This window comes from Triplophysa dalaica, chromosome 11 (genome assembly GCF_015846415.1).
Source record: "Triplophysa dalaica isolate WHDGS20190420 chromosome 11, ASM1584641v1, whole genome shotgun sequence".
Taxonomy (NCBI): domain Eukaryota; kingdom Metazoa; phylum Chordata; class Actinopteri; order Cypriniformes; family Nemacheilidae; genus Triplophysa; species Triplophysa dalaica.
The window spans coordinates 3,192,654-3,219,460 of NC_079552.1; the positions used below are offsets into that span (position 1 = coordinate 3,192,654).

Genomic DNA, 26,807 nt, shown 5'->3' on the forward strand with positions numbered 1-26,807 from the left:
AAACTTTGTAAGGTACCTAATAAGATTGAAATAACGTCGATGTATTCTGAGCTCTTGAGTTATATATAAGTGTTTATTTAGATTTGTTTACAAATTAGTCTCAAATAAAGCTTAAGCCATACGAGTAAAAAGTTTAAGACGGAAACATTTTTAGTCAAGTGTGTGAAAATTGCATGACATTACTGATCTAAGATGTGTTCAGTCATATTGTTGGACATAATGTGATTGTTGATGTCATTAATCCGCGGTATTACTACGTGATCACATGTGATTGTCAGTAACCATGACACCATCATCAGAAAAATCACCATCATAGCCTTCATCACTAACATTGTGTCTCACACTATGTGTTTTGAATTTCTTTAACCACTTTGGCTTGTTTGCACTAACATGCCAAAGTGGCGTAAACTAATTCAAAACAAACACTTTGAAATGAAACAGCATTTCTCCTATTCTCTTCCATCCAAATAAGCAAACAGATGGCAGCAGTTACTGAGACTCATAACAGACGTCATTCTCACGACGGCGGAGACAAAACTACACAACCTCACGTATTTATTTGCCGTTTATTCTAAGGGCATGAATTCATCTGCACTAGGTATTGAGTGGCTGGAACAATAGTCGTGTTGTAGACCCCAACGCCATTATAGCAGACGAAATGTTTCATTGTAGAAACTTATAAAATTCTTCACAAGCGAACTTTATCAAATACAGACTGTAGAATGTTACAGCGCAGCGGAAGATGTTAATGCGCAATAATAGGAACATCTGCACCATCTATTGGACAACTTTAGTACTACACTTCGAAATTATAGCTACAGCCAGTTCGTGTAAATATACATTTGTTTTTAAACACATTTCAACTCATAACGCATTATAGAATATATATATATATATATATATATATATATATATATATGGTCAAACTATAATTGAAATCTCATTTGTTACAATCAATCATTTTTTTTTATCTTTTTGTTCGTTTAACATTATTATTAATACGTTTTTGTACTATTGCGATTAATTACAATAGTATAATATTGTTTGCAGGTCAAACTGATCATAAATGGCTCATATTATAAAGTTTACCAGAAATATGAAAAAACAAATGACGAATAATACTGTAGTTGCCATTTTTAACATTTTCTAATCGTGTACAATTCTAATCGTATATAATTACAATTAATAGTTGTAATGAATGTATGCAGTCATTACAACCAGTCATTAAAACTTTTAAAATTAATTTCCATGTATGTGCTTTTGGACATTTACATTAACCTTTTTAATTTGCATTTTAGTCTCATTATCTCTTTTCTGCTAATGATAATAGTTATGTAATTGCTGTTGCTTAGATAAATGTTTTTATTTGTTTATGACCTTGCGTAATGTCACCAACGTGTCAATCACTAGACCAGTGGTCGGCATTCTGTGTTGTGACGACAGAACTTATTGGTAAAGTTTAAAATTTCGTGCAAAACAATTCAGCTCCCTGGCCTGATCCTGTTATATTACAAATACAAACAGTTTGGCATTAATTTAACATGAGTAGTTAGAGCCTTGAACCCGATTACTTTAACTCTAGTATTTTGATATTTGAAAATGACTTGAAGACACTTTCACATGTACATTCTTCATCGCTACGAAGAAGTAATTAACGACCTTACAGCGCCCTCTGCTGGTGTAAATAATCACTATATAATTGCTCTGATACTCCGCACGATATCATAAATTTTCTGGTTGTTTTTGACCTGCTGTAAAACGGGAACATTTCTGGAAATTCGCAATATCTTATAATCTTAGCTATAAAGAAATTGACTAATAGTGGATAATATTTTCAGCCAGATACTATAATGTGTTCGACGTCAAAGCGTATTTTTAATAACGGCTTATCAAATAACAAAAACGACAAAAAACACGCTTGGACTTTGTTTCGTAAAGAAAAAGAAGGCTTGCCAGTGGCGACACTCCGCCACTGGCCCACAATGCCACACGCGCCCCGGCGGCTGTCACCGGAAGTACGTAGTTCAGATTTCCTCTCTTGCCCCGTGCGTGGTCTGCTGTTGCAGCGAGGCTTATTAGCTGAAAAATAAACTGAAATAAAGGGAATAAACGTAGTATCCTACCAGATGGAAGAAGAGGAGGTGAGTTTACGTTATTACGGTTTTTTATTAAGGGTCGCGCGAGAGCTTGTGATATAATAAAGCGTGTACGGTGTAGCGCAGCCGGTTTTTTATTACGTTAACAGACAAGTAGGATGCTAACCGATCTTTGTGTTCTCGTGCTTTTATAATGCACATGCTATTAGATTAATTGTGTTCTTTCTTTTTGTGTGCAGTATGACCCTTATACCCACCCAAGTGACTATGACTACCACACGGGTGAGTAATGGAACCGTACAGCGTGATGTATAACGACAGTCAGTGTATGCCTGGCAACAGTTATTCAGTCAAGCTGGCAATCTTGCTATATGAATGGACGCTGTAAATGGGAAAAACATTAGTAAAACAAGACGATGAAACAAGCAGCTGCTGTATTATTTAGGGCTGTCATGAGTGATTTTGGGTTAATAGAGAACGATATGCAATGTAATGAATAGTCAACGGGACCGCTTTTAGGGGACCAGTGTGTCATTTTTGACAAATGCATTATAATATATAAAACTATGTCTTCAGAGGTGTATTAAAACTTACACAATGAAGCGTTATTTTTTATTACCTTAGAATGAGCTTTTTCCATTTACATATAACCATATAATTCGCCATGTTGTGTCAGCCGTCGTAGTGTTTCGAACGGGAGGGGCAGGGGTGGAGTGAGCAGTTGGTTGCAAATCGCATCTTTGCCGCTAGATTTCACCGACTGGACCTTTAAATAATAAAACTATAGTGTGACTTATGTAATAGATAAACCACAATAGCCAACGATGTGAGAATTGATTGTCTGTTTTACAGGTGACCCTAAAGCTGATCTGGCTTTTGAACGCCAGTATGAGCACCAGCAGACCTACCACGTGATCCCTGAGGTCATCAAGAACTTCCTGCAGTATTTTCATAAAACCATCTCTGATCTGATCGACCAGAAGGTTTACGAGCTGCAGTCCAACCGCGTGTCCAGCGAGAGCATCGAGCAGAAGATCTACGAGATCCAGGATGTTTATGAGAACAGGTACAAATGCCTTTAATGATATGAGCAGTGAGCACCACCATATGGTTACATGAACTGTATCATAATGTACGAACATATCATTTGTATGCACATTGAAAAAAGTAATCTTTTTTTAATTTAAGCTGGAACAAGCTTACAGAACGCTTTTTCAAGACGTCTCCATGGCCAGAGGCAGAAGCCATTGCTTCCCTTGTTGGAAATGGTGAGTGGAATGATCTGAGTTTTGCTGCATGAGTAAACCGTACCTCTTAATTCAGCAGTATATGCAAATTTGTCCTATCGTTTGATGGCAAAAATTTAAATAAAAAAACTAACAATGAAGATAAATTTCTCTTATGCTATTATATATATTATTATATATACATTATAATAAAATGATTAAACAATGTGATATTCACAGTTTGTTTCCTACATTTATTTGTCCAGTCCTTGTATACAAAGGCTTTTTATCTGTCGATCCGGAACTGTTATTTAATTTTTTTTGCTATTGCAGATGCTGTTTTCCTGATCCTCTATAAGGAGCTGTACTATAGACACATCTATGCTAAAGTCAGCGTGAGTGTTTTGGGGTTCTTCAAGATGTTGATGTATGTCTAATTGTCTATCATGGATGACAGTTATTTGCAAATCTAGATATATCTTCCTAGGTTACGTATCCGCTCTGATATTAAGAAATAAGCTTCTGTTATGCTGTTATTCAATGAGTTTTGTTTTCATGTGTAGGGAGGTCCAACTCTGGACCAGAGGTTTGAATCCTACTACAATTACTGCAACCTTTTCAACTATATCCTCAGTAAGTAAAACGCGTTGTTTGCATGTAACGACATCAAAATATTAGGACAATATGTGAAATAATCACAATGTAAATATGGTCTAACTTGAGATTTGTTTTTTCGCAGATGCTGATGGACCAGCACCATTGGAGCTTCCTAACCAGTGGCTGTGGGACATTATTGATGAGTTTATTTACCAGGTAAATAGCAAATATTTTAGGATGCCCTCACTTTTTGGGCAGTGTTCTTATGTAGAAGTGGAAAGCTGTGTTTATCTCTCATTCTCCAATGACACGGTCTCATGCTAAATTCTCTTCCCGTTTTATAGTTCCAGTCATTTAGTCAGTATCGCTGCAAAACAGCCAAGAAATCTGAGGAGGAGATTGAGTTCCTGAGGAACAATCCCAAGATCTGGAACGTTCACAGCGTGCTGAACGTTCTCCACTCTCTTGTGGATAAGAGCAACATCAACAAGCAGCTGGAGGTGTACACCAGCGGAGGTGAAGGGCGACACTGACCTCTCACGCACTTCATTTTTGTCTGGGTAGTTTGTTTATCTAGATGTGTGTGTGTTTTTACTGTAGGTGATCCTGAGTCTGTCGCTGGGGAATATGGCCGTCACTCTTTATACAAGATGTTGGGTTATTTCAGTCTGGTGGGCTTGCTGAGGCTTCACTCTCTGTTGGGTGATTACTATCAGGCCATCAAGGTCTTGGAGAACATTGAACTTAACAAGAAGGTAATAAAAAGCTCTGGAATAATAATTTTATGTTGGGAATTTATTTGCCCTAGTGCCATAGAAAACCGTGTCTGCTCCGTGTGTTTCAGAGCATGTACTCAAGAGTGCCTGAGTGTCAGATCACCACCTACTACTACGTGGGTTTTGCGTATCTGATGATGAGACGCTATCAGGACGCCATCCGTGTCTTCGCCAACATCCTTCTCTACATCCAGAGGACCAAAAACATGTTCCAGAGATCCACCTACAAATATGAGATGGTCAGTGACACTAATATGCTTGTTTGCCAAAAATTTAAATAGCTAAAATAACTTAGTCATGTTCAATATTTCATTTTTGAGAGAAATATAGGGGCGGCAATGTTTTGTGGGAAAGTATGTTTTAAAAACAACTTAAATATCCTAATTTAACTAAGGGCTTGTCCTAACTAAAGCTACTCCTTGTCCAGGAAACCGCCCCATAGACATTTCACTGTCTGTCTTGATATTTTGCACATAAAAAGTCAAAAGTCTTGACTGAGGGGTAATTCTGATTTCTTGTGGTATTCAGATCAATAAACAGAACGAGCAGATGCACGGGCTGCTGGCAATTGCTCTTACCATGTACCCCATGCGCATCGACGAGAGCATCCACACGCAACTCAGAGAGAAATACGGAGACAAGATGCTGCGCATGCAGAAAGGGTGAGAGCACACTACTTTCAAGTGGTCATACATGTAATAATAATTAGGCAGGATGCAACTTTTATCCTTTATTATATAACATATATCATTATCGTTTACATTTCTCTTTCAGAGATATTCAGGTGTTTGAAGAGTTGTTCAGTTTCGCCTGCCCCAAGTTCCTGTCCCCTGTTGTTCCAAACTATGACAACGTTCATCCAAACTACCACAAAGAGCCATTCCAGCAGCAGCTGAAGGTGTTTGCTGAAGAGGTTCAGCAGCAGGCACAGCTCTCCACCATCCGCAGGTATAACACACAGTTTGCGTTTCCATTTTTCATTGCCTTCCAGCTAATTCTGTAAAGCCACCTTTCCTACATCACACACAGCAAGAGCTAACATCTGTTTCTCTATCAGTTTCCTGAAGCTCTACACCACCATGCCTGTGGCCAAGCTGGCCGGATTCCTGGACATGACGGAGCAAGAGTTCCGTATTCAGCTGCTGGTCTTTAAACACAAGATGAAGAACCTGGTGTGGACCAGCGGCGTCTCTGCTCTGGATGGAGAGTTTCAGTCTGCCTCGGAGGTTGACTTTTACATCGACAAGGTGTGATTTCTCTCAAAATTAGAGCAAAGAAAATGTACACTTTGGTTTATGAGATAAAAAAATATGCTCATTTTTTTGTCTTTGTTCGTTTTTCTATTTCAAATAGGTATAACATCAATTCATGTTAGTTACCTGTTTGTCGTTTAAATATATGCACTTGTCACCACTTTCTCTTCCATCAGGATATGATCCATATCGCAGACACCAAGGTTGCCCGTCGTTATGGAGATTTCTTTATCCGACAGATCCACAAATTTGAGGAGGTAAACACATTCTTACAATGTTTTAGATCGAAACTGGTAGACTAAGGAAACATTTTATGAGATAATCGCTATAGACCAGGGATCGGCAACCTTTGTGACCTAAAGAGCCATTTTGGGCCATCTCCCACCAAATAAAATTTGTCTGGAGCCGTAAATTATATGTAACCCTTAAATTACAATAACACAGGTTATGCATGTAAAGTAGTAGTTACCCAGTTGCACCACCAGGTAGCAATAAAGTGCGTTTTTTCTATTTTATTTTTATTGTATTTAGAAGTTAACAATTTACTTGTCCCTGACAAGAAGTGGGAGTTTTGCAATAGGAGAAAAAGCAAATACAGTTACCCAGCCAGGGTGTATTGCTGGTTAAATATATATGGTTTTCAGATGTTTCTTGAAGGAATCAGATCAAAAGTGGACAAAATAGACTGATTACAGCAGCAGGTGTAAACGGGTATGTGCCTCTTTCATCCACTTGTGATCTGATCGGCCAAAAAACATCTTAATACCAGGCATAAACAGGTTCTTATAAAGACTACAATGAGCCGCAGCAGGGGGACAGAATAGCCACATGCGGCTTGAGAACCATGGTTTGCCGACCCCTGCTATAGACACTAAACGGGTAATAAACAATGAAAGTGAACATGTATGAACGAAAAATGTGACTCGTTCTTTATAGCTCAACCGGACTCTGAAGAAAATGCCTCTGACTGGAGCTGCTTCAAGTACCACCAGCGTTACACCACGTGCCACATAATAATCACCCCACCGGACCAATCAGAACCCGTCTTATTGGACTGTGATATTTTCCTGAACTTCTCAACCGATCAGGAATCACCGCTGATACTAATGAACCAATCAAAGCCTATTTCTGAAGTATACTATCTCATTCAGCTTTAAGTTTTTTTTAAGTCAATAAACTTTGATGTGGCTAAAATTGGGAGTTGCCTCAAATTAAATTTTCTTAATTGAACAAAAAATGATTTGCATATATAACCAGGTTATTGAAAGCAGTATGGTGTGATGGTAAAGATGTCACAAGATGGCAGAAGAACTTTGTATTTTTAACATTGTTTCTTGAGACATATGATTATGTGTTACTACAGCTTATTACCACATTTAATGTTGTGACAACAGGAACAACAGTTAAGGTTTACATATCTCATGGATGTCTGATGCTTTTAATTGTTTTGTGTACACCTGCATTTTAAGTTCTGCCTTAGATTTGAGCTTTAACCACATAATACATGACATCAGAATTTGTAGTTTGCTTCGTTTTCTTTTATAACCCTGTTCTTAGCGCAGACTGTCTGTGTTCCCTTTTTGTAAATGTTTGACGCACACTCTCTTCAATATCCTAAAACATGCAGCAAAACATACAGGAATGTAGTTCCCATGACAACTGTTATGGTCAATATCTGATATGATGACCTGAAGGCAAAACCATTTTATAATTTCTTTTATTTCAACATGATCCACAAAAAATTCCATAGACAGCCTCAACTCTGGTGACCAGACAAAGATGACTACAAAATAAAACCTTACAAAAAGGGAAATATAAAAAACAATACCATACTGACAACGTACTCGACAAATAAAATCATCTGGTATAAAATAAGTTTAAAAATAAATACACTTATATAACCATTTACACTGGACTGGGTTTGGTAGGTCTGCAATTTTTTTTAAAACTATCTTTTTTTTTTAAATGTATATCAAAGAACGTAAAGAAAAATAAAGACATGGTATTTTTCCCCTCGGCTGGCAGTGTTCTGTCAATGGCTGGGCAGAACCGTATTAACTTGACTTTTTATTTTTGACAGGTTGACTTTCTTCTTTTCCATTTTTAAAGTTCAAATTGAGTCCAGACGAATGATGATTTGAAGCTATAATGCCCTTGTTTAGTTTCACTGCCGTTTATAAAAACATATGACACAAGGTCTCGCGGTTCAAGTAAAAATGAAATGAGCGTTTTGGTTGCGGTCCATCAGACACAAACCTCTGGCCTCTGTATGTTCAGTGGAAACAGTGTTTGGTCATTTCCTCATTGGTCCATGAAATAACTTTGTCAAAACATTATTTTCTGTCTTGAAAGTAGTCTCTGTTCAGACAGTTTTGGGGATGAGTTCTATCGAACGTTCATATTTTCTTTGAAAATTATTCTTTTTCTCCAAAAACTTCTGCTTCTGTGAAGGACTCCAGTATAGAGCAGCCTGCTGTACAATCTGTTTTTCTCTGGTGTCTTCATGTGATATGAGCTTTTCACACTTAAATTAAGAATCATTTTAACCCTGGTTTAACATAGTTGTGGGTTACTTTGTATCTTACTATTCACCATTTAACCAAAGTTTACTCTGTTTTGTAATATTGTGTATTTGTGCATTTTGTGCATCACACTTTTCTCTCCAGAAATACACTTTAATGCTGCAATCCAAAACTTGCTTGGTTTAAAAATATAAAATAACAGTTTTCGAGAAAGTACATTAAGAAAAAATTGTGTTGTCTGGGATGATTTTGCATTAAATGTCATTTCGACTTCAAACTACATAGATATGTAAAGTAACCTGCAATTTTATGTTTAAACAGAGATGGCGATAGAGAGGCAAAAGTAACAGATTGCTTTATGTGGTAAAATAAATCTTACATAAAACTAAAACAAACAGCGATTCAAAGTGCATAAATGTTTGTGGAGTCAACTATTGTTTAGTTCTCATATTGAAGTCGACGAATGAGTTAAACGCATGTCAAAGTTTAACACCTTGAAACCTTGGCACAGTATTAAAAGTAGTGCTGTTTGACCCAGGGTTAAAAAAGATGTTAACCCAGGGTTAATCACAGTGTGAAAAGCCCTAGAGATAAACTCTTAAAACAGTTCAAACTGTTCATCAAACTTCCTCCTAAACTCCCCGGTGCCCCTTCAAATATTAAAAACGAACTAAATAAAAACTAGAGTCCATGTTCGGCCTTCCACTGGTCTGAGAGCGCATTCATTCCTTCTGTTTCGCAGGGTGTGGTTGAGAGTCTCTTAAAACAGCTCTGACAAAATCCTCCGAGGTCTTTGGACCCCTCGATTTGGGTAATTCTAATCCACACACACCTGCACACCGCCCTCCGCCTGGCCCTTCCAAACTCGACCTCCGCACCGCAGGGACGTGCTCGCGGTGAAGAACGCAGAGCCAGGAGAGGTGTGCACGCTGTTCTCAGACCAGTGAGGCCTCGGCTAGTCATAACTCCGTGATCTCTAACGGACTCCCGGAGAGAGTGTCGCTGCCCTTGTTCTTGTGTAAAGGCGTTGATTTTGCGGATTCTGTTCGGCCGTTCCTATCCGCATACAGTCCGCCATCTGCATGCAACGCTTCGAGAGAGCGCGCCAGTGCCCGCTGGTCATCTTCAGGCAGGCTGTTGAGGTCAGAGGTCAAGAGCGTGCCTGTGCTCCCGTGGACCGCGTGCACGCCGTCGGGACCCCTTAGCTCGATCGGCAGTTTGTGCTTGAAGCGAAGGGTCCCTCGACCGATGCGCTCGTCATCTTCATCGTCCATGTCGCTCTGGATCAGCTGAGAGAGGAGAACATGGGGGTGGTGGAATGAAGAAAGTGATGGTGAACGAATGCATGGATGTGGTGAGGAAGAAGAGGAGAAATAAAGATCAACCACAAAAAACTATTGAGCTTTTCACAGCACACAGCGAGAGAGATTTGCAGCTCATCTGTGAAGAACAGCGAGGAAATCAAGCGAGAGAAATTGAGCCCGTGTGGGAAACATCAGCAGGGTCACGTGACTACTGATGGGACAGGGTCAGCCAGCGGTGAGGTAAAGGGGTGTAGAAGATGAGCAAACACAGCACCCTGTTACATCGCCCACCTCTGTGACTGATGATTGGTCACCCTGGCTGGTTGACTTGGTGACCAGACGAGCGGCAAACAGCTTTTTGAGCCTCAGGTAGTCATCCAGAACCACATTGAGCAGCGAGCCCTGATTGGACGGCAGGATTGGTCATGTGACGTCTTTCAGTACAAACATGATCTCTCTTCAAACTTACATTCAGTTTCCCAAACTCACATTAGGTCTTGTTTTAAACATAATAATATTTCAAATAAATAAAATCACAAATAAAAAAATTATATACAAAACTGATGAGATTTTTTTAAATAATAAATATCTGGTCTCTGTAATGGTAGATAATATTTATTGATTGTTTGCTTTAAAATATTATAATATTATAATATTATATATATTTTTTTCATTTTATTTTATTGAACCACTTATTCCTTGTTTGCTTTCAAAGATTTTACGTGTTTTTTCAAAGGGCTGTTCAACGATTTATCTGTGAACAGTGCATATTATTTTGCACTTACAAACACATACATATATACAGCAAGGAAAAAATGAATAAATGTTCACATGTAATCTAAATTATATATCAATATTTATGTGCACATGCTAATATTTCCTAAATATTTACATGCATATATTGTAAAAAAACGAAATAAATATGTAGAGGGCAATTACAATATATTATGTAAACGCAAACCTTTAATCTGGATGAGATATTAATCTCGTAATCGTTAAAGTTCGTTTCTTGAGATGTTCATGCAGTGCATGAATGTGCTCACCTTGATGGGTCCCTCTCTCATGATCTGTCCCAGTTTGGCGATGTTGTCGTACTCTTGAATAGCAGCTCGTAGATATCGGTCGTCTTCTGGTTTGGAAGCCTGAGGCTCACGACCAAATGTACCCTACATACAGGTAAGACATCTGGTTAACTCATCTACTGCACTGTAACCTTAATAACCGCATTAACTCATATACTGCACCGTACCTTTAATAACCGCATTGACTCATCTATTGCACTGCAACTTTAATAGCTAATGTCTAAAATTAATGCACACTTAAGTCACTTGCACTATTGTATAGTCTACTATTGATATAGCCTTCTGTATTGTTCATAGTACATACCGACTGTCATATTTTAATAGAACATTCCTTCTGTAAAGTATTTTCTTAGTACATGCCTATTGTATAGTATTTTTCCTAATATTGTATTCTGTATTTATTCACACTGTATATCCTGCACTTGCTAATTGCACTTCTGGTTAGACCCAAACTACATTTTACACTGTACTTGTATGTGTGTAATGACAATAAAGTTGAATCTAATCTAATCTAACCTAGAGCTCTAAAAATCTAGATGATGTCACTGGATGATGTCGCTTGTGTATTGTGTGAGTGTATTACATGTGTGCGAGCTGGACTGTTCCACAGGTCTGTGATGTCGCTCAGATCTTCGGGCAGATCGTCCTCGTGTTCCGCCTGTGCAGCTAACTCCAGATTCCTACAGAATGGATCCAGCCACACCGGATTCGCTCTTAAAACACACACACAGCAAAAAAAATTCACAGTGTGATAGATCGTACCATTGGGCCTTATTATACTACTAGACAATGACCAACACCGGTAACATATTTAGAGATTTTTATAGACCACTTCACAAGATGTAAACACTAGTCCAAAAGCATGTATGCTTTCAGTTTTTTATATATTTTTCTATTAAATACTATTCTAGGTTTTTTATTAAATGTGTTTTGGTCATTCCAGTCCAGTGTCTGTTGAATTTCAACAAAATCAAACATCAGGAGTGACATAAAGTCATCAAACGGCAATGTGAAAGACATGAAAACTGTGATAAAAATCAGTAAATATATCATAAATATACAATAAATGCAAATAGCAACAATCTTTTTGTTTGAAATTTGAATAATTCAAATGAGTAATTCACAGGTTTAAACAAAAATGATCGTTATCACATACAGTATCTATAAATAGTAAATTCAGAAAAACTGAAATAATTTTTAAATGAAAATAACATTTTACATGATATTTACTGTAATATTCTGTTGGGTGTATTTTGTTAAAACGTTTGTGTATTGAAACAGAAAGTTCTAATGAACCACCGTTGATGACCTCATGCAAAGTGGTTTATAGGTAAAGTAATATAACTGTGGGAAAAAATCAATTTCAGATAATGCATATTAACAGTGTGTCACAAGCAGACACGACACGGCACGATAAAAATGTCAATGACAAAATATTTTTGGTGAGTTGTCTTAACTACAAGGTGGTACGCGACTGACAGCGTTGGATTTTTTCAGAATATTATTATGATCTGACCCAGGCCATGTTCTGACCCTATACCCCCTTCCTCTCATTTTCCTGTCTACACTATAAATCCTTTAACATACAAAAGGTCTCAAAATTAAAAGAAAGAAAATGTCTTGTCGTGTCTGATACGCGAGTGTTAGTTCAAATAGTGTGGGACAACTATCACAGATTTCAACAGAATGATATTGGAGAACTGATCAATTCCGAGAATATGTCAACCATACCATCAGTTTTAACTATGGTAACAGCACAGATTTTAACATCTGGTTGTTCAAATACCCATTTGAGATCTCTCTTCAAATTTGTAAAACATTTGTTTTATTTTTAGTGCATGATTTTTCATAGTCAAGTAAGTGACATTTTCAGGATTGTCACATCCATAACGCTACATATTCCTCATAAATGGACACATGAAATGAATATAAAGTAACTATTCTATGTTCTATAAAGAGGCATTCCGTCTCCATTTGTTGGGCATTATTGCTTCAGGATTGAGCATTTTATTTTATAGAAATCCTGCACAGTTTATCGTCTCCCAAACACTTTCTGTCACATCCATAACGCATGTTTATTTCCATTTTTTTAAATATATATATTTATCATACACTGACACTTTTTGATGTTTAGACTCTATCAACAAGGGTTCAGTAAAATATAAACAGATTCAGGTTCAATATAATCGTAACAAATTCAGTCTCTTTTTAGCAGTTTTAAGTCACGTCCATAACGCAAAATGTCACGCCCAAAACGCTGTAATTGCCCTGATGAAACAGTGGCTTGCACAACTTGTTTCACTTTTTTCTGTATTTGCGTATTTGCGGCCTGGAGCGTGCACGTATGCAAACAGGGTAGTGCTTTTGAAAGTGCTTTTGAAAGTGATGTGTGTTAAAAAAAACAAGCAAATGAGTGACTTCAGACAAAACTCATCTCAGACGTGTGTCAGACTTTGTGTTTCAGTAAGACAAAAATCACAGTGTGACCGCACTAGAACTAAATTTGCTCAGTGTGTCAGTGTGTCAGTGTGTCTCACCCTTCAAATGTGTACTTGTTAGTGTTGGGCATGTCCAGAATATCCATCAACCCCTGATTTCCTGCGGAGAGAGTAAAACATGAGCGAACGCGCCGCTACGGTAGTGACACAAACACAAAGCCACGTTTGTCTAACATCTTGGTTTATGTGAGGCTCATCTGTATTTCCTGCTTTCAGAGGAACATTCTCCCTTGCTTACCTGTGGAGCCGGCAACAATCGCCTTTAACTTCCTCTTGTGCCTGCAAAATACACAAACATGCAAACAGATGCTTATTAAAAAGATTTGGATATTAGTCCAAAAACAGCTTTTATTAAAGCCACGCTGTCAAAATGCTTCACGTGAGATTTTGTTTCAATGAATTTTGACGTGAAAACTATATTATAAGTGGACCTTAGAGAACATTGTGAAATAAAAATGTAGTTAATGACACATTTAAGCAAGCTTTGAATTTCTTAAGCGAGTTCAAACCCCAGGGAGTGACGAAACGTCAGCACAGAATGTGATAATGTTTCTAAAGTCAGGTTTGTATATTTGGCAAATGTTTATATCTAGTTTACAACAAACTGGGCGTATCAAAGCAGGACACTCACACTGTGCGGTAATACCAGTTCATCAGGATAAACAACATGGCCGCAAGGAAGAGCAAAACCGCCAAGATGATTATAGCCATCTGAAAGAGACAACGAGACTTGTAGATGGTTTACACAACTGCTTTTCAGATTTAATAAATAAGTGTTGACAAACGCACACACCTGTAATGTGGTGAGGTCATCGGGAGCACGTGCGGTCACGGCAGGCTGAACGTCAAGGATGTTGTAGTTTCTGAACAGATTCCTCAACTGCTCCTTATTCTCATCGATCATCTGAATCACTCTGACAATCAATCAATCAATCAAAAGAATGAATGAATCAACCCATAAAATGAATCACATTTTGAATCAAATTAGGCCACTGGTCCTTTACCTCTCCACATCCAAAATACGGTTGGTCTGCTTGTTGACCACATGAATCAAAACATCGGTTTGAGCGAAGTTCACTCTTCCTTTTTTATCAACATGAAACTGTGAAAGAAAAAATTGAATTGACTAATAGTGATGTGAAACATGGTCGACATATCAGTATAAAAATAAGACAAGTAACGTGCTTTCAGGAGTTTAAAAGAGCTTATAAATCATTTTGATGTTTGTTTATACAAAATGAAAGTTTACATAGGAAGAGAAAATACTTTTAATGAATAAAATCGTAGTTTTAATTGAATTGGTCCTTATTCAGCAGGTGCTTTTATGCAAAGTGATAAACAAAACGTGGGAAAAAAATACATCCTTAGTCCTTTTAATGTTTGAAACTACTTTTCTAAGCAAATGAATCTGCAGTGCTGTTCTGTCTAAAGCCTCTCGTCCAATCGGATTTAAGGACCTTATCTGTAGTATAATAAAGATTTAACCACACAAATTCACCTGCACATCATCAGTGTTGACTATGGCTCCTGTGATGTTTGACAGCAGGTTTATAAACTCCTCCTGGAACAGCCGGACCCGCTCCGGTATCTCATTAATGACGATTTTCACCCGCTGGTCGTCTCGAAGGATGTAAATGCCCACCAGAGCCACATCGCTGTGCCCAGCCAGATCTCTAGCCAACACCTCCACAATAAAATACCCCAAATCATACGCCATAAACAGATCGAACGTGTGGATAATTCCGTCAGTTTCTCCTGAAGAACGAAGAAAAGAAAAATCAGCAATTTTCTTTATATTGTAAAATAGTTTGGCTCATACAGCGCATTACTATACGGCTGCTAGGTTGTTTTGAGTGGTTGCTAGAACGTTGCTACGTGTTGAGGAATGTTTTGGTGGTTGCTGGAGGGTTTTTGGTGGTCGCTGAAGTGTTTTGAGTGGTTGCCAAAGCTTTTCTACGTTGTTGCTGAGGTGTTTTGCGTGGTTGCTAGAGTGTTGCTAAAAGGTTGCTGAAGTGTTTTAGGTGTTGACAGAGCTTCGCTAAAGTGTCGCTGAAGTGTTTTTGGGTGTTTGAAAGTTTATTGTTAAGTGGTTGCTGAAGTGTTTTGGGTGGTGCCAGAGCTTCGCTATAGTGGTACCTGAAGTGTTTTGGGTGTTTGCAAGTGCATTTTTACATTGCTAAAGTAATTTGGGTGGTAACTAGAGCATTGCTACGTGGTTGCTGAAGTATTTTGGGTGGTTGTTAGAGCGTTGCTAAGTGGTTGTTGAAGTATTTTGGGTGGTTGCTTGAGCGTTGCTACATCATTGCTGAAGTGTTTTGGGTGTTTGCCAGAGAGTTGCTACATGGTTGCTTGAGCCTTGCTGTGTAGTTACTGATCTGTTAAGTGTTTGCTAGAGCGTTGTTGTGTGGTTTTTCAGATGTTATTGGTGAATGCCTTGTTTCTGTGTTGCTATGTGGTTTCTAGGGGGTAATGAAGGGTTGCTGAGGTGTTTTTCTACTGTTTCATCATCTGGCAGATCATAAAACCATAAGCCTCATTTAGAAGCAGCACACAACTTTTCAAAAAGACACATGATATGGAGTAGTTATGAAAGCACTCAATGTGTTGAGCTCACAGACCGATGATAAAGACGTTGCCCATGTCCTCAGAGTCATTGGACTGAATTTTGATGTAGCGGATGGACAAAATGTGATACAGAACAAGACTGTTGTTGCCAATGTCATTGTCCACCGCCTGAACCCGGATCAGATCAGAGCCCACCTTCGCATCTGCAGCCACACCTGACAGAGAGAGAACAGCACAAAATAAGTTCAAGGGAATTCATTTTCATTCCCTTTCTTTTTCATTCAATTCCTTTTTATTCAATTCAGTGTGCAGTTCAATTCAAACTCGAGCTCAAGAATTTTAAGAGACAGTTTAAAGACACACTGTGCTCTTACCTGCTGTGTACTCCAGCTTGGTAAATCTAGGAGACTGGTCATTGATGTCTTCAAGGAAGATTCTTACTTCTTGCAATGTGGGGTCACGGCTTGGGTCCAGAATTTGTGCCCGCTGTGACCTCTGACCTCTTGGAGGAGACCAGTTGCGGTTGCTAGAGGCTTTAACAATGATAGAATACTGTGGGATTTCCTCCCGATCCAGATCTTTCTTGAACCGTAAAACGCCGGCCACGCTCAAGCCAAAGTTTCCTTCACTGTCTCCCCCTAAAGAGCAAAACGAGACGTGCGGTTAATGCCGCGTTCACATGGTTTGGCTTATCAGAACTGTGAATTTCAGCATCTGCTGATGCAACTCTAATTGTGCAAACTGAGCAATTCTTTGCTAACTGTATACAGAACTGTTATTTGAAGAAATAGTCTTGACCTTCTGCCCTGTAGCTCAATAAAGAGGTTTATTGGGTTTTAGGTATATTGGGTTTTTAAGAAAATTGATCAAATTCCTTTTAAGGAGCCCCAGGCACATTTCACATGAACATAAACTCTTTTTCTACATTGGGTAAGCATGGTCTACAAAAGTTCACACTGTGATTTCACCTGCAATGAAATAGTAGACGATGGCATTAGATCCCTCGTCGGCATCAACCGCACCGGTCACATTACCCACAACCGTCCCGGGAGGCGAGTGTTCAGGGGCCGACAGGGACTGATATGGTAAACTTCCTCTCTAAGACGCATGCAATACAAACACTGTGTTGTAAGCGATGGGAAACGTTACTGCTTAAAACCATAATAGAGGAAGCTGTTTTTGAACCTTAAAAAACATTACCGGAGGTTTAAGGAAGACGGGTTCATTGTCGTCGATGTCAGACAGAGCCACCTGCAAAGGCTGCATGGTCTCATATGGGACTGGCTGTCCGAGATCATAGGCCACCACGACCAGCTACGTAGAGATAAAGTCATAAACCAAACCAAACGTCTACAAAACAACTCCCAATGTTACAACCTGTGACGCGAGGACTAAAACAAATCTAACAAAGAAAGAAAGAAAAACAGGGGTACTCACGCTGTATAGGGCTTGTTTCTCTCGGTCCAGTTTAACCGCAGTGGTGATCACTCCTGTCACAGCATCTATATGGAAGTTCTCCCAGTCTCTGTTTCCAGCTCCGGTCTGAAGAAAGCTATACCGAACCTCTCCGTTCACTCCCTCATCCTCATCTGTAGCAAACACTTCATACACCACCAGTCCAGGAGGCTGTTCCTGAAACCATTTTCACAATCACGTGAATCCTCTTGCACGCTCAGGTGGGTTGACGTGTCTTCGGAGGGCATGGGTAAAGATTTCTCTTCGAAATTTACAAGCCAAGGGGGACGTATTCTTGTAAATCCCATCCACACAAGTTTGTAACAAATGTGTTCAAACGAATGTAAATCTCAGGAGATAATAACTTCATAAGGTGGCAAAGTCATCTACAGGACGTTTACACAATCCAATTCATGCAAAAATGTATGATTCGCAGAAAATAGCAAGCATCTATCTAGCCTTACCCCTGAACACAGTGTCACTCAATCGTCCGATGTTGTGTTACATTTTTCAAAGTGAAAAGTGATTCTTTTTCTGATATGTTAGTTTTGACCGTATCAATTACGACTTATAAAATGAATGCTTTCAAAACAGGCATAGAGTTGTTTGTAATGCATTTAAGAGGAATTAAGTGTTGCTAAATATAATCTGTTTTGACAGGGCTTCTGGTTTACACCTCTGACTCACTTATTTCTTCACTTCTGCTCAAAAAGACCCAGAACGATGACATTGATGTGTAGTCCACCGTGCACCTTCTAGAGATGTGATGACAACCACACTGTGCATTTCTTAATAAACATTTCACACAGGACAACTAAAGTGAACAATTACCTCTAGTATGTGCATGATCGTGCCATTGGCCGGACGTACAAAAATGGGCCTGTTATCATTCACATCTATGACTGTAATCTGGAGACTGGTTGTGCCCCAAAGAGGGGGTTTGCCGTGATCCGTCGCCACCACGGTCAGATTAAACCTTTCGAAACTCTGCAGCAATCGCAGCGAACGAATCAGCCCGGTGTCAGGGTCCAGAGTAAACGCATCTATGATGAGAGAGAGGAAGTGACATCATAACAATTCACCGTGGGGTTGATTTTCAGGGAACCCACCTATATTTCTAAAAAGTGCGAAATGTTAATCTAATCTAAATCAAGATAATAACACTAGATAATAAAGGGCACCTATTGAGTTTGTTCTATATTATGTATGATGTGTTATACCTGCTCCAGGACCCTGCAGGCTGTAGGTAAGTAACGCATTCTCGCCCTCATCTAGATCTGTGGCGGTTAGCGTGATCACTGATGTGCCAACAGGCTCATTCTCAAAAACACTCGTAGTGAAAACCCTCTCTGAGAAACGCGGACGAAAGTCATTTACATCCAGCACTGTCAACTGCACCTGAGAGATAGAGAAAGAGAGATGCAGACACAAAAACGGTTTACACTGTTGTGTTGTTTATCTGAGATCTGATTTACTTGGTGTGCAAATGCAAAACTGTTCACATGAAACTGAAATTTCCTGTGCAAAAATGTAACCATGCAGAACAGTTTTGTTTGAAAAAAGCAAAACAAGTTTCAAAATGGACAAATGGAGAACTTTTACTTTTACATTTTTAAAGAGACAATTTCTACATGATGCACCCTGTGCACTGAAGCCAGACTAGATGGCAAAGACATGATCTTGGAATTAAATGCTTTGCTTGCTTTGCTTTTAAACTTCCCACTTCCTCATTATATCAGAGTTTCAGAATAACAGAGGAAGTACGAACTGAACGCTCTGCCACCTCACACTCTCCGCGGCTTGTGAAACTTCATTTGCACAGATGATGCTTGATTCATATCCTCCTTCGACAGGAACAGGAAGTGAAGCGAGTCTGTGCCATAAACCTCTCTTGTTTAAATAATTTTCTCTTGAGTTTGCTTTTGCCTAATATGACTGCTCACAAAATGCTTTATGGCACACATTTCCCACAAGTACATATTGTTTTTCTGGTCTGTACCTGGACAGAATTCTCTCGTCGGTTGTTGGGACTGCCGCCAGGGTTGTCCCTGGCATACGCCGTAAGTGTGTAGCGGTCTTTGGTCTCTCTGTCCAATCGAGACAGGATGTAGATGTCACCCTGATAACATAATAAATTGTATCTTTAAACATGTCAACAGGAAGCGATGCTTTACTGACATACAGAAATGCTTCGTGGGTTTTCACACTTGCATACCGTAGTGGGTGTGATGCCAAACTTGCCCTCTCCGTCCACCAATCCATATTCAATCACAGAGAACTGTCCAGAATCTGCATCGGTCGCACTCACGCTCACAATAATGGTGCCGAGAGCAACATTTTCAAACAATGATTTCTGCACACATACACACATACACACTGGTGTTAAGCAAAAAAAAAAAAACCATTGAATTTCACTCCTCATATCCCTACCATCAGCCTTAAAACAAAAAATAACAAACAGTTAGACTCAATGATCTCCCTTACAAAAAAGTATGCTATTTATATACTTCTATGTCTACTTTGTATGTACTTCTCTTGAGTATACATACTGACAAAAAGTATACTTTAAGTATATGTGTCCCATACTTGTGCTCAGTATTATGATCAAATACTGTATACTTCAAGTCTAAATACAGTTATATTTTCCAAGTATAAGAATTAATACCTAAACAGGAACAGGAAGTAGAAATAGGAAGTAGAATACTTAAAAGTGCAAAATAATAATGTATATAAATAACAAATAAAAGTATTACGTCACATTCACTTAAAGAACACTTAAAAATGGCTACTAAGAGTATACTTCAAAGTGTACTTTTATAAACCGAAACGTGTGCCAGATCACTCCAAAGTTTTATTTTAATAGAACGCTTTCAAGTATACTTAAGGCATTCTTCACCCAAAAATAAAGATTCTGTCATCATCAATTCACCCTTAAAGTTGGTTCAAGCTTGAATGCATGTCTTTGTTCTGCTGAACACACAGGAAGATATCTAGAAGATTGTCAAATCTCACCCCCCTCACTGACACCTACACTATTTATGTTCCCTACTAAAACAGTGAATGGTGGGTGAGATATGACATTCTTCCAAATCTCTTCCTGTCTGTTGATCGAAACAATGAAATTTATGCAGGTTTGGAACAATCTAAGGGTGAGTAAATAATGACAGAATTGTCATTTTTGGGAGAAGTATCGCTTTATCATACTTACTCCATAAAGCATACTTAAAGAGGTCATATGGCATGAATAGGTGTTTTTCTGTGTCATTGGTGTGTTGTCCATGCATATATTAGACACGTAAAATTGGAAAAATGTGTCGTAACAAAAGATGCATTCTATCTATAAGCGAATGCTCAGCCAGACCTGCCTGAAACCCCTCCTGTAACCACACCCCGAAAAATCTACCTTCGTCAGATGATTTGACTAAGACCGCCCAAATGCATACGCAAGTAAGGTGGGCGTAACTGTCAGTACAATTGCTTTGGAAACTGATGTTCCTTCATTTCCATCACGCGCTTGCAGTGTTCGACCAATCACTACGCACTGGTTAACTGGCCAGTCATAGCAAACCTTGCTTTCATAGCGTTTCAGTCGGGGCAAAGAGGAGATACAAACTTGCATGGTATGCTGAAAATATAGCGTTTTTTAACCTTAAATCGTGTAGACACAATGCATTACATCGAAACAAATGATAATATTCGATTTAGCCGTGTCATATGACCCCTTTAACACACTTGTTTACAAATTTACTTAGATCATACATAAAACAAATGCACTTGAAGTGCACTTCTTCTTTTGTAAGGGCTCTGGTGATGTACCTGATACAAAGGCTGTTGAAAGACCGGGTTGTTGTCATTGACATCTACAATGCGAAGATAGACAGGAAGTTCAGCGAAGCGCGGAGGAGTGCCGTGATCCTGAGCACGAACCGTGAAGTTTAACCACTGCACCTGTTCGTAGTCCACAGTCCGATTAGCCACAACTTTGCCTGTGGATGTGAATAATGTTTGTACTGAATTGTGATTTTAAAAAACATTTAATCAGTGTTAAACAATAACATTGGCCTCTATGAACTGTAGTCATACAAAAAACTATTTCTATTTGCATTTCAATCTGGCTTTTTTACAGTTAAAACATGAAATGGCACTTGTGCCGTGCAAGTGTAACCTGTAGATGGATCTTCAAGTCGTATGTAGTCTCCACGAGGCAGGTGTAGCAGCTGGTAGATGATCTGACCGTTCGGTCCTTTGTCCGGATCAACAGCCGTCACTGACAGCAACGTTGTACCCGGATTGGCACCTTCTAGAATGCTCTCAGAGAAGTTTGTCACCCCAAAGGGACGAAACCGAGGAGAGTTGTCATTGACATCCAGCACAATGATGGTCAGTTTGGCTGTGGAGAGAGAAAAATAAAAAATAAAGTAAAGTAAATGGAAGAAATGAAGAAAAGGAGAAGGAAAAGATGTGAGATGTGCAGACACAGGGATGTCTCATACCGTTTGGGACACTAACGGACATGTCAATCACTTCACTGGCATTGTCATGAACTGAAACTATGATCTCAAAAGTGGCTACCAGCTCTCTGTTCAAGGGGTTTCTTACAAACACAGCACCTGGGAACCAAAATAAACAATTTTATTGTGATATTTTATTATTAATAGTGAAAAGAAAAATTACTACAATGTTCTCTATGGAAACACATTAATAAGTGAAAAAAACGAAATGGAAGGGATATTGAACACACCTGTGTGAAAGTCAATTCCAAACGACTCCTGAAGCCCAGCCACCGGTTTATTCCCATCATCCTTTGCTTCCACGGAGATGATGTAATACTCCAGGCGGGGTCGTAGGTCAGGGTCTTCAGCGGTCAGTGCGGCGACGACCTCTCCTGGTGGAGTCGACTCGTTCACGCTGATGGTCTGCACGGGACGAATGAACTGAGGACGAGAGTCATTCACATCGTCCAGAATGACTGACAGCGTCGCCGTGCCCGAGAGAGGGGGCGTGCCCCGGTCGGTCGCTATAACGACCAAGCGGTACGAGCTGCGCTCTTCTCTGTCCAGCGTAGCGTTGCCAACCAGAACGGCACCAGAAAGAGCGTCGACGATAAAGCGGTCCTGAGCACCACTGTCCAAACGATACTGCAGCCAAGCGTTGGAGCCGGCATCAGCGTCGCTCGCTGACAGCTGCGTCACCACCACACCTGAGAATGCACCGCCACATTACAAACACATGCAATTATGCACATATATGTACATGATGAAAACTAATATTGTTCAAATCCATTTATATGTTTTATTATACATCTTAAAAAAAAACATGTTGTGAAATGTTTTGCCAGAAAATGTGTTGAGTATTTGATTTGCCCAGTTGATCCGCTTTTCAAGTCATCACAATGAACAGTGTCTCTCTCACCGGTGGGGCTGTTCTCAGGAAGATGAACAGTAAAACTGGATGGACTGAAGACGGGTGGGTTGTCGTTCTTGTCGAGGATGGTGATGGTAAATGGAACGCTGCTGTTTAACGCCCCCACATCCTCCCCGAGCAGAAAAAGCTCCACCCGCGGTTCAGAGAAAGCCTCCCTGTCCAGTACAGCACCCCCACGCACTGACACCACCCCTACGGGGAGAGAGAGAGACCAACTATTCAGTACAACGGCAATGCATGAACATTTGTCTTTTGTTGCTCATAATGTCATAATTTACATTTAAATATTTGAGAATTTCTTAATTTCTTAATGTTTATTGTCACGACTTGTCTTGGCAATTTTGCCGATAAAGTTTACTTCGAAAGAGACTGAGAGAGAGAGAGTGAAACAAAGAGAGATAATTTTAATTATTCCTTCTATTACTCACATTTATTTCGGTTATTTCATTTTGTGTTCTGCAAAAGTCATACAAGTTTGGAATGAAATGAGGGTGAGTAAATGATGAGGAGATTTTTATGACCCTTTAAGCCTCTAATGCACACGAATTGACCTTGCATTAGTTGTGTCTGACCTGTGAGAGGATCTGCAGAGAAGAGATCAACTCTGGGCCCCAGGAGACGATATCTCACCACTGCATTCTCCCCGATGTCCCGGTCCTCTGCCAGAACAGGGCCGTTTAGGATCACCACAGTTGTGCCTGAGAGAGAGAGAGACAAATGGTTGGTCCCATATAATCTGAACGCCCTCACTCTTCAATATCAGCCTCTACGTACATTAGCCATATTATAATTCATCAACAATAAGTGTAAAAACACAGGATCAGGCAAAAATCTTTTATTTCTAAGTCAGGATGTGGTCGTTAGTAAGAACTCAGTTGATACTAGAGAACAGAGACGGTGTTGTTACCTGCGGGTGAGTTCTCGCTGATTTCCCCCCTGTAGCTAGGCTGACTGAATATGGGTCTGTTGTCGTTCACATCCAGGATGGTCACCACCAGCAACTCTGAGTCCTAAATTGAGAAGAGATTTGGCATTTCAGTATTCATCGACTTGGCCATTCATAGGGTCAGATATTAGTTACCCGGCATAACGGTTATTTTAGTTTACTAAGATTAAAATTTTCCTGTTCATTGAAATCAAATCAAATATTGACTTACAATTATTGGAAAATTGTAAATGTTGCCTCAAAGATAAACTGAATTAAGTTTAATGCAGTAAAATTATAACAATAAACTAAAATAAAAATAAAAATAAAATAAAATCTTGTAAAATAAAATAAATTATAAAATGACAAAAGCATATATTAAAATTGCTAAAACTTCAAATAAAATTAACACAAAAAATAAAGATCTAGAAATGAAATCTAAAATATTAATAAAACTAAAATCAAAACTATGATAACTCTGCCCGGCGGGTGTTTTGGATGTTGCGCTGTTATGTGTTGTGCTGTTATTTAGCCTGTGGGCGATGCGGATGTTGTGCTGTTATGTTGTGTTTAGGCATTGCCTGGCTTTACCCACCCTGTGGGCGATTCGTGTGTTCTGTGGCGTTGGTTACCCTGTGAGCGGGGTGTTGTGTGGCGTTAGTTACCCTGTGGGCAAATCGGGTGTTGTGTGGCGTTAGTTACCCCGTGAGCGGGGTGTTGTGTGGCGTTAGTTACCCTGTGGACGATTCGGTTGTTGTGTGGCGTTAGTTACACTGTGGGCGATTTGGGGGTTGTGTGGCGTTAGTTACACTGTGGGCAAATCGGGTGTTGTGTGGCGTTAGTTACCCTGTGAGTGGAGTGTTGTGTGGCATTAGTTACACTGTGGGCGATTCGGGGGTTGTGTGGCGTTAGTTACACTGTGGCCGATTCGGGGGTTGTGTGGCGTTAGTTACACTGTGGGCGATTCAGCGGTTATGTGGCGTTAGTTACCCTGTGAGCAGGGTGTTGTGTGGCGTTAGTTAACCTGTGGACGATTCGGGTGTTGTGTGGCGTTAGTTACCCTGTGGGCGATTTGGGTGTTGTGTGGCATTAGTTATCCTGTGGGCGATTCAGGTGTTGTGTAGTGTAACCTACCCTGTGAGCGATTTGGGTGTTGTGTACCGTTAGTTACCCTGTGGGCGAGTCGGTTGTTGTAAGTTACCCTGTGGGCAATGCTTGTCTGGTGTTGTTATGCTGTGTGGCGTAAGTTACCCTGTGGGCGATTCGGGTGTTGTGTGTTGTAAGTTACCCTGTGGGCAATGCTTTTGTGGTGTTGTTATGCTGTGTGGCGTAAGTTACCCTGTGGGGGATTCGGATGTTGTGTAGTGTTAGTTACCCTGTGGGCGATTCGGGTGTTGTCTTGTTTTACTTACCCTGCTGGTGATGCATGTGTGGTGTTGTTATGCTTTGGGGTCTTAGTTACCCAGCTAGTTATTCGGGTGATGTGCTGTTATGCTGTGGGGTGTTAGCTACCCTGTGGGCGATGTAGATGTTGTGCTGTTATGCTGTGTAAGTTACCCGACAAGCATTTGGGGTGTTCTGCTATGTGTCATTACTCACCCCGTGAGCGTTTCGGGTGTTGTGCTGTTATGATGCGCGGTGTTATATACCCTTTTGGTCATTTTGGGTGGTTTGCGGTAGTGTGGTGTAAGTTACCCGCCGATCTTTTTTGGGTGTTGTGCATTTATGGTCTGTTATTTACTCTGCGGGCGATGCGAGGGTTGTCTGGGTTGTCCTTAACGGTGATGGTGAGCCGATATTCAGCCACTCTCTCTCTGTCCAGTGGCCTGTTCACCTGAACCACACCTGACTGAAGACAGAGGCACATCAGTGAAAACTAGTACATCACTATAAACGCTTCAGTTTGGTCTCTTGACGCCCCTCACCGTCTCATTAATGTAGAATGCTCCGTCAGTGTTGCCAGCAGCGATGTTGTACGTGAGCAGTGCGTTGCGGCCGCTGTCAGAGTCAGACGCCCACACCTGAGCTATTGAGGTGTGGACCGGCGCTCCCTCGCTCACGCTGGTGTTAAACGGTAAGTTGAGCAGGACCGGGTCATTGTCGTTAATGTCCAGCACCTGCACGCCCACCACCACCTGATGTGCACGAACAACCACATGAATTATGGGAAAAACTAACTCCGGTCTCATGGTTGCGAAGGATTGTGTGTGTGCATACTGTGGCGCTCTGTGCCGGCGTTCCGAGATCTTTAGCTGTAATAGTGATGTTGTAGTAGGAGATGGTTTCTCTGTCAAGTTCAACGTCCCTCCTCACTCTCAACTCTCCCTCAACCGATGAGATAACAAACTCATCTGAGAACAAGAGACAAAGAGATCAGTCAGAAGCAACAAATTCTAAATAAAAACAAGTTTCCCATCAGACAAACACACTTTTCAGGTCCCCTTCCGTGATGCTGTACTCCACTTTCCCATTAGATCCCGAGTCAGCATCCGTGGCTCTAACGGTCCAGACACGGGGACCCGGCTGACCCTCTGGGATCTCAAACGGCCCCTCGAATTTACGCGGGAAAATGGGGGCGTTATCGTTCACATCCACAACATTGACCAGAACCTGCGGAACAGGACACACACAATCTGTGTGTATGGATTTAAAGAGTCACCGAGCTATTAAACGTGCGTAGCAGATGTGAACTCACTGTTGTGCTGGAGGTGAGTCTGAATTGAGGTATAGGACACTGATCTGTGGCCGTGACTGTCAGCACATAATGACCATTACTGATTTCGTAATCCAGCTCCTTTATGACCACGATCTTACCCTGTGGACACACACAGTCCTCAGTGAAACATAACTTGTTTCATCAGCATCATTTTTAGGGCTTTTCCATTTGTGACAGGACAGTTTACAGAGACAGGAAGCGATGGGGAGGAGAGAGGGCAGGAGGATCGGAAAAGGACCGCGAGCCGGGACTCGAACTCGGGTCGCCAGAAGTGCAGTTGCACTTCATGTCTGGAGCAATGTTTTGAATGGGTTATAAGAAATAATTTGATCATTTATATACATTTTTTATAGAAAGGTAAATAAAAA

General features: G+C 40.1%; 2 protein-coding genes across 2 annotated transcripts in view; one reads left to right on the plus strand and one right to left on the minus strand.

Annotated features, from left to right (window-relative positions):
- The first annotated feature begins 1,988 nt into the window (after positions 1-1,988).
- Positions 1,989-7,145, plus strand: eif3s6ip (eukaryotic translation initiation factor 3, subunit 6 interacting protein). The gene is made up of 15 exons (XM_056761547.1): positions 1,989-2,141; positions 2,336-2,378; positions 2,949-3,162; positions 3,285-3,364; positions 3,656-3,717; positions 3,886-3,955; positions 4,062-4,135; positions 4,264-4,435; positions 4,520-4,674; positions 4,764-4,934; positions 5,224-5,357; positions 5,470-5,643; positions 5,753-5,942; positions 6,125-6,205; positions 6,885-7,145. Exons 1-15 carry the CDS (start codon positions 2,127-2,129, stop codon positions 6,960-6,962), a joined length of 1,713 nt encoding a protein of 570 aa, XP_056617525.1. The 5' UTR covers positions 1,989-2,126; the 3' UTR covers positions 6,963-7,145.
- Positions 7,146-7,649: 504 nt separating this feature from the next.
- The window catches only part of cdh23 (cadherin-related 23), a 189,468-nt gene continuing 170,310 nt past the window's right edge, over positions 7,650-26,807 (minus strand). Inside the window, exons 38-68 of the mRNA XM_056761550.1 lie at positions 26,419-26,538; positions 26,153-26,333; positions 25,941-26,074; positions 25,649-25,858; positions 25,465-25,572; positions 23,706-23,808; positions 23,371-23,496; positions 22,787-22,990; positions 22,116-22,574; positions 21,868-21,984; positions 21,540-21,764; positions 21,191-21,360; positions 19,590-19,727; positions 19,374-19,493; positions 18,595-18,772; positions 18,206-18,417; positions 17,357-17,551; positions 17,120-17,233; positions 16,888-17,017; positions 16,294-16,557; positions 15,973-16,134; positions 14,853-15,109; positions 14,359-14,456; positions 14,148-14,268; positions 13,986-14,065; positions 13,593-13,633; positions 13,394-13,454; positions 11,440-11,569; positions 10,818-10,940; positions 10,066-10,176; positions 7,650-9,759 (exon numbers count right to left, since the gene is read on the minus strand). Of these exons, the coding sequence (XP_056617528.1) occupies positions 9,430-9,759; positions 10,066-10,176; positions 10,818-10,940; positions 11,440-11,569; positions 13,394-13,454; positions 13,593-13,633; positions 13,986-14,065; positions 14,148-14,268; positions 14,359-14,456; positions 14,853-15,109; positions 15,973-16,134; positions 16,294-16,557; positions 16,888-17,017; positions 17,120-17,233; positions 17,357-17,551; positions 18,206-18,417; positions 18,595-18,772; positions 19,374-19,493; positions 19,590-19,727; positions 21,191-21,360; positions 21,540-21,764; positions 21,868-21,984; positions 22,116-22,574; positions 22,787-22,990; positions 23,371-23,496; positions 23,706-23,808; positions 25,465-25,572; positions 25,649-25,858; positions 25,941-26,074; positions 26,153-26,333; positions 26,419-26,538 (5,022 nt within the window). The 3' untranslated portion in view covers positions 7,650-9,429. The remainder of the gene's footprint in view (positions 9,760-10,065; positions 10,177-10,817; positions 10,941-11,439; positions 11,570-13,393; positions 13,455-13,592; positions 13,634-13,985; positions 14,066-14,147; positions 14,269-14,358; positions 14,457-14,852; positions 15,110-15,972; positions 16,135-16,293; positions 16,558-16,887; positions 17,018-17,119; positions 17,234-17,356; positions 17,552-18,205; positions 18,418-18,594; positions 18,773-19,373; positions 19,494-19,589; positions 19,728-21,190; positions 21,361-21,539; positions 21,765-21,867; positions 21,985-22,115; positions 22,575-22,786; positions 22,991-23,370; positions 23,497-23,705; positions 23,809-25,464; positions 25,573-25,648; positions 25,859-25,940; positions 26,075-26,152; positions 26,334-26,418; positions 26,539-26,807) is intronic.

Bases quoted from the DNA above. Each gene is read 5' to 3' on its own strand.
- eif3s6ip (XM_056761547.1), top strand. The intron at 4,675-4,763 runs GTAATAAAAAGC...CGTGTGTTTCAG, and splicing joins ACATTGAACTTAACAAGAAG to AGCATGTACTCAAGAGTGCC. The intron at 6,206-6,884 runs GTAAACACATTC...CGTTCTTTATAG, and splicing joins AGATCCACAAATTTGAGGAG to CTCAACCGGACTCTGAAGAA.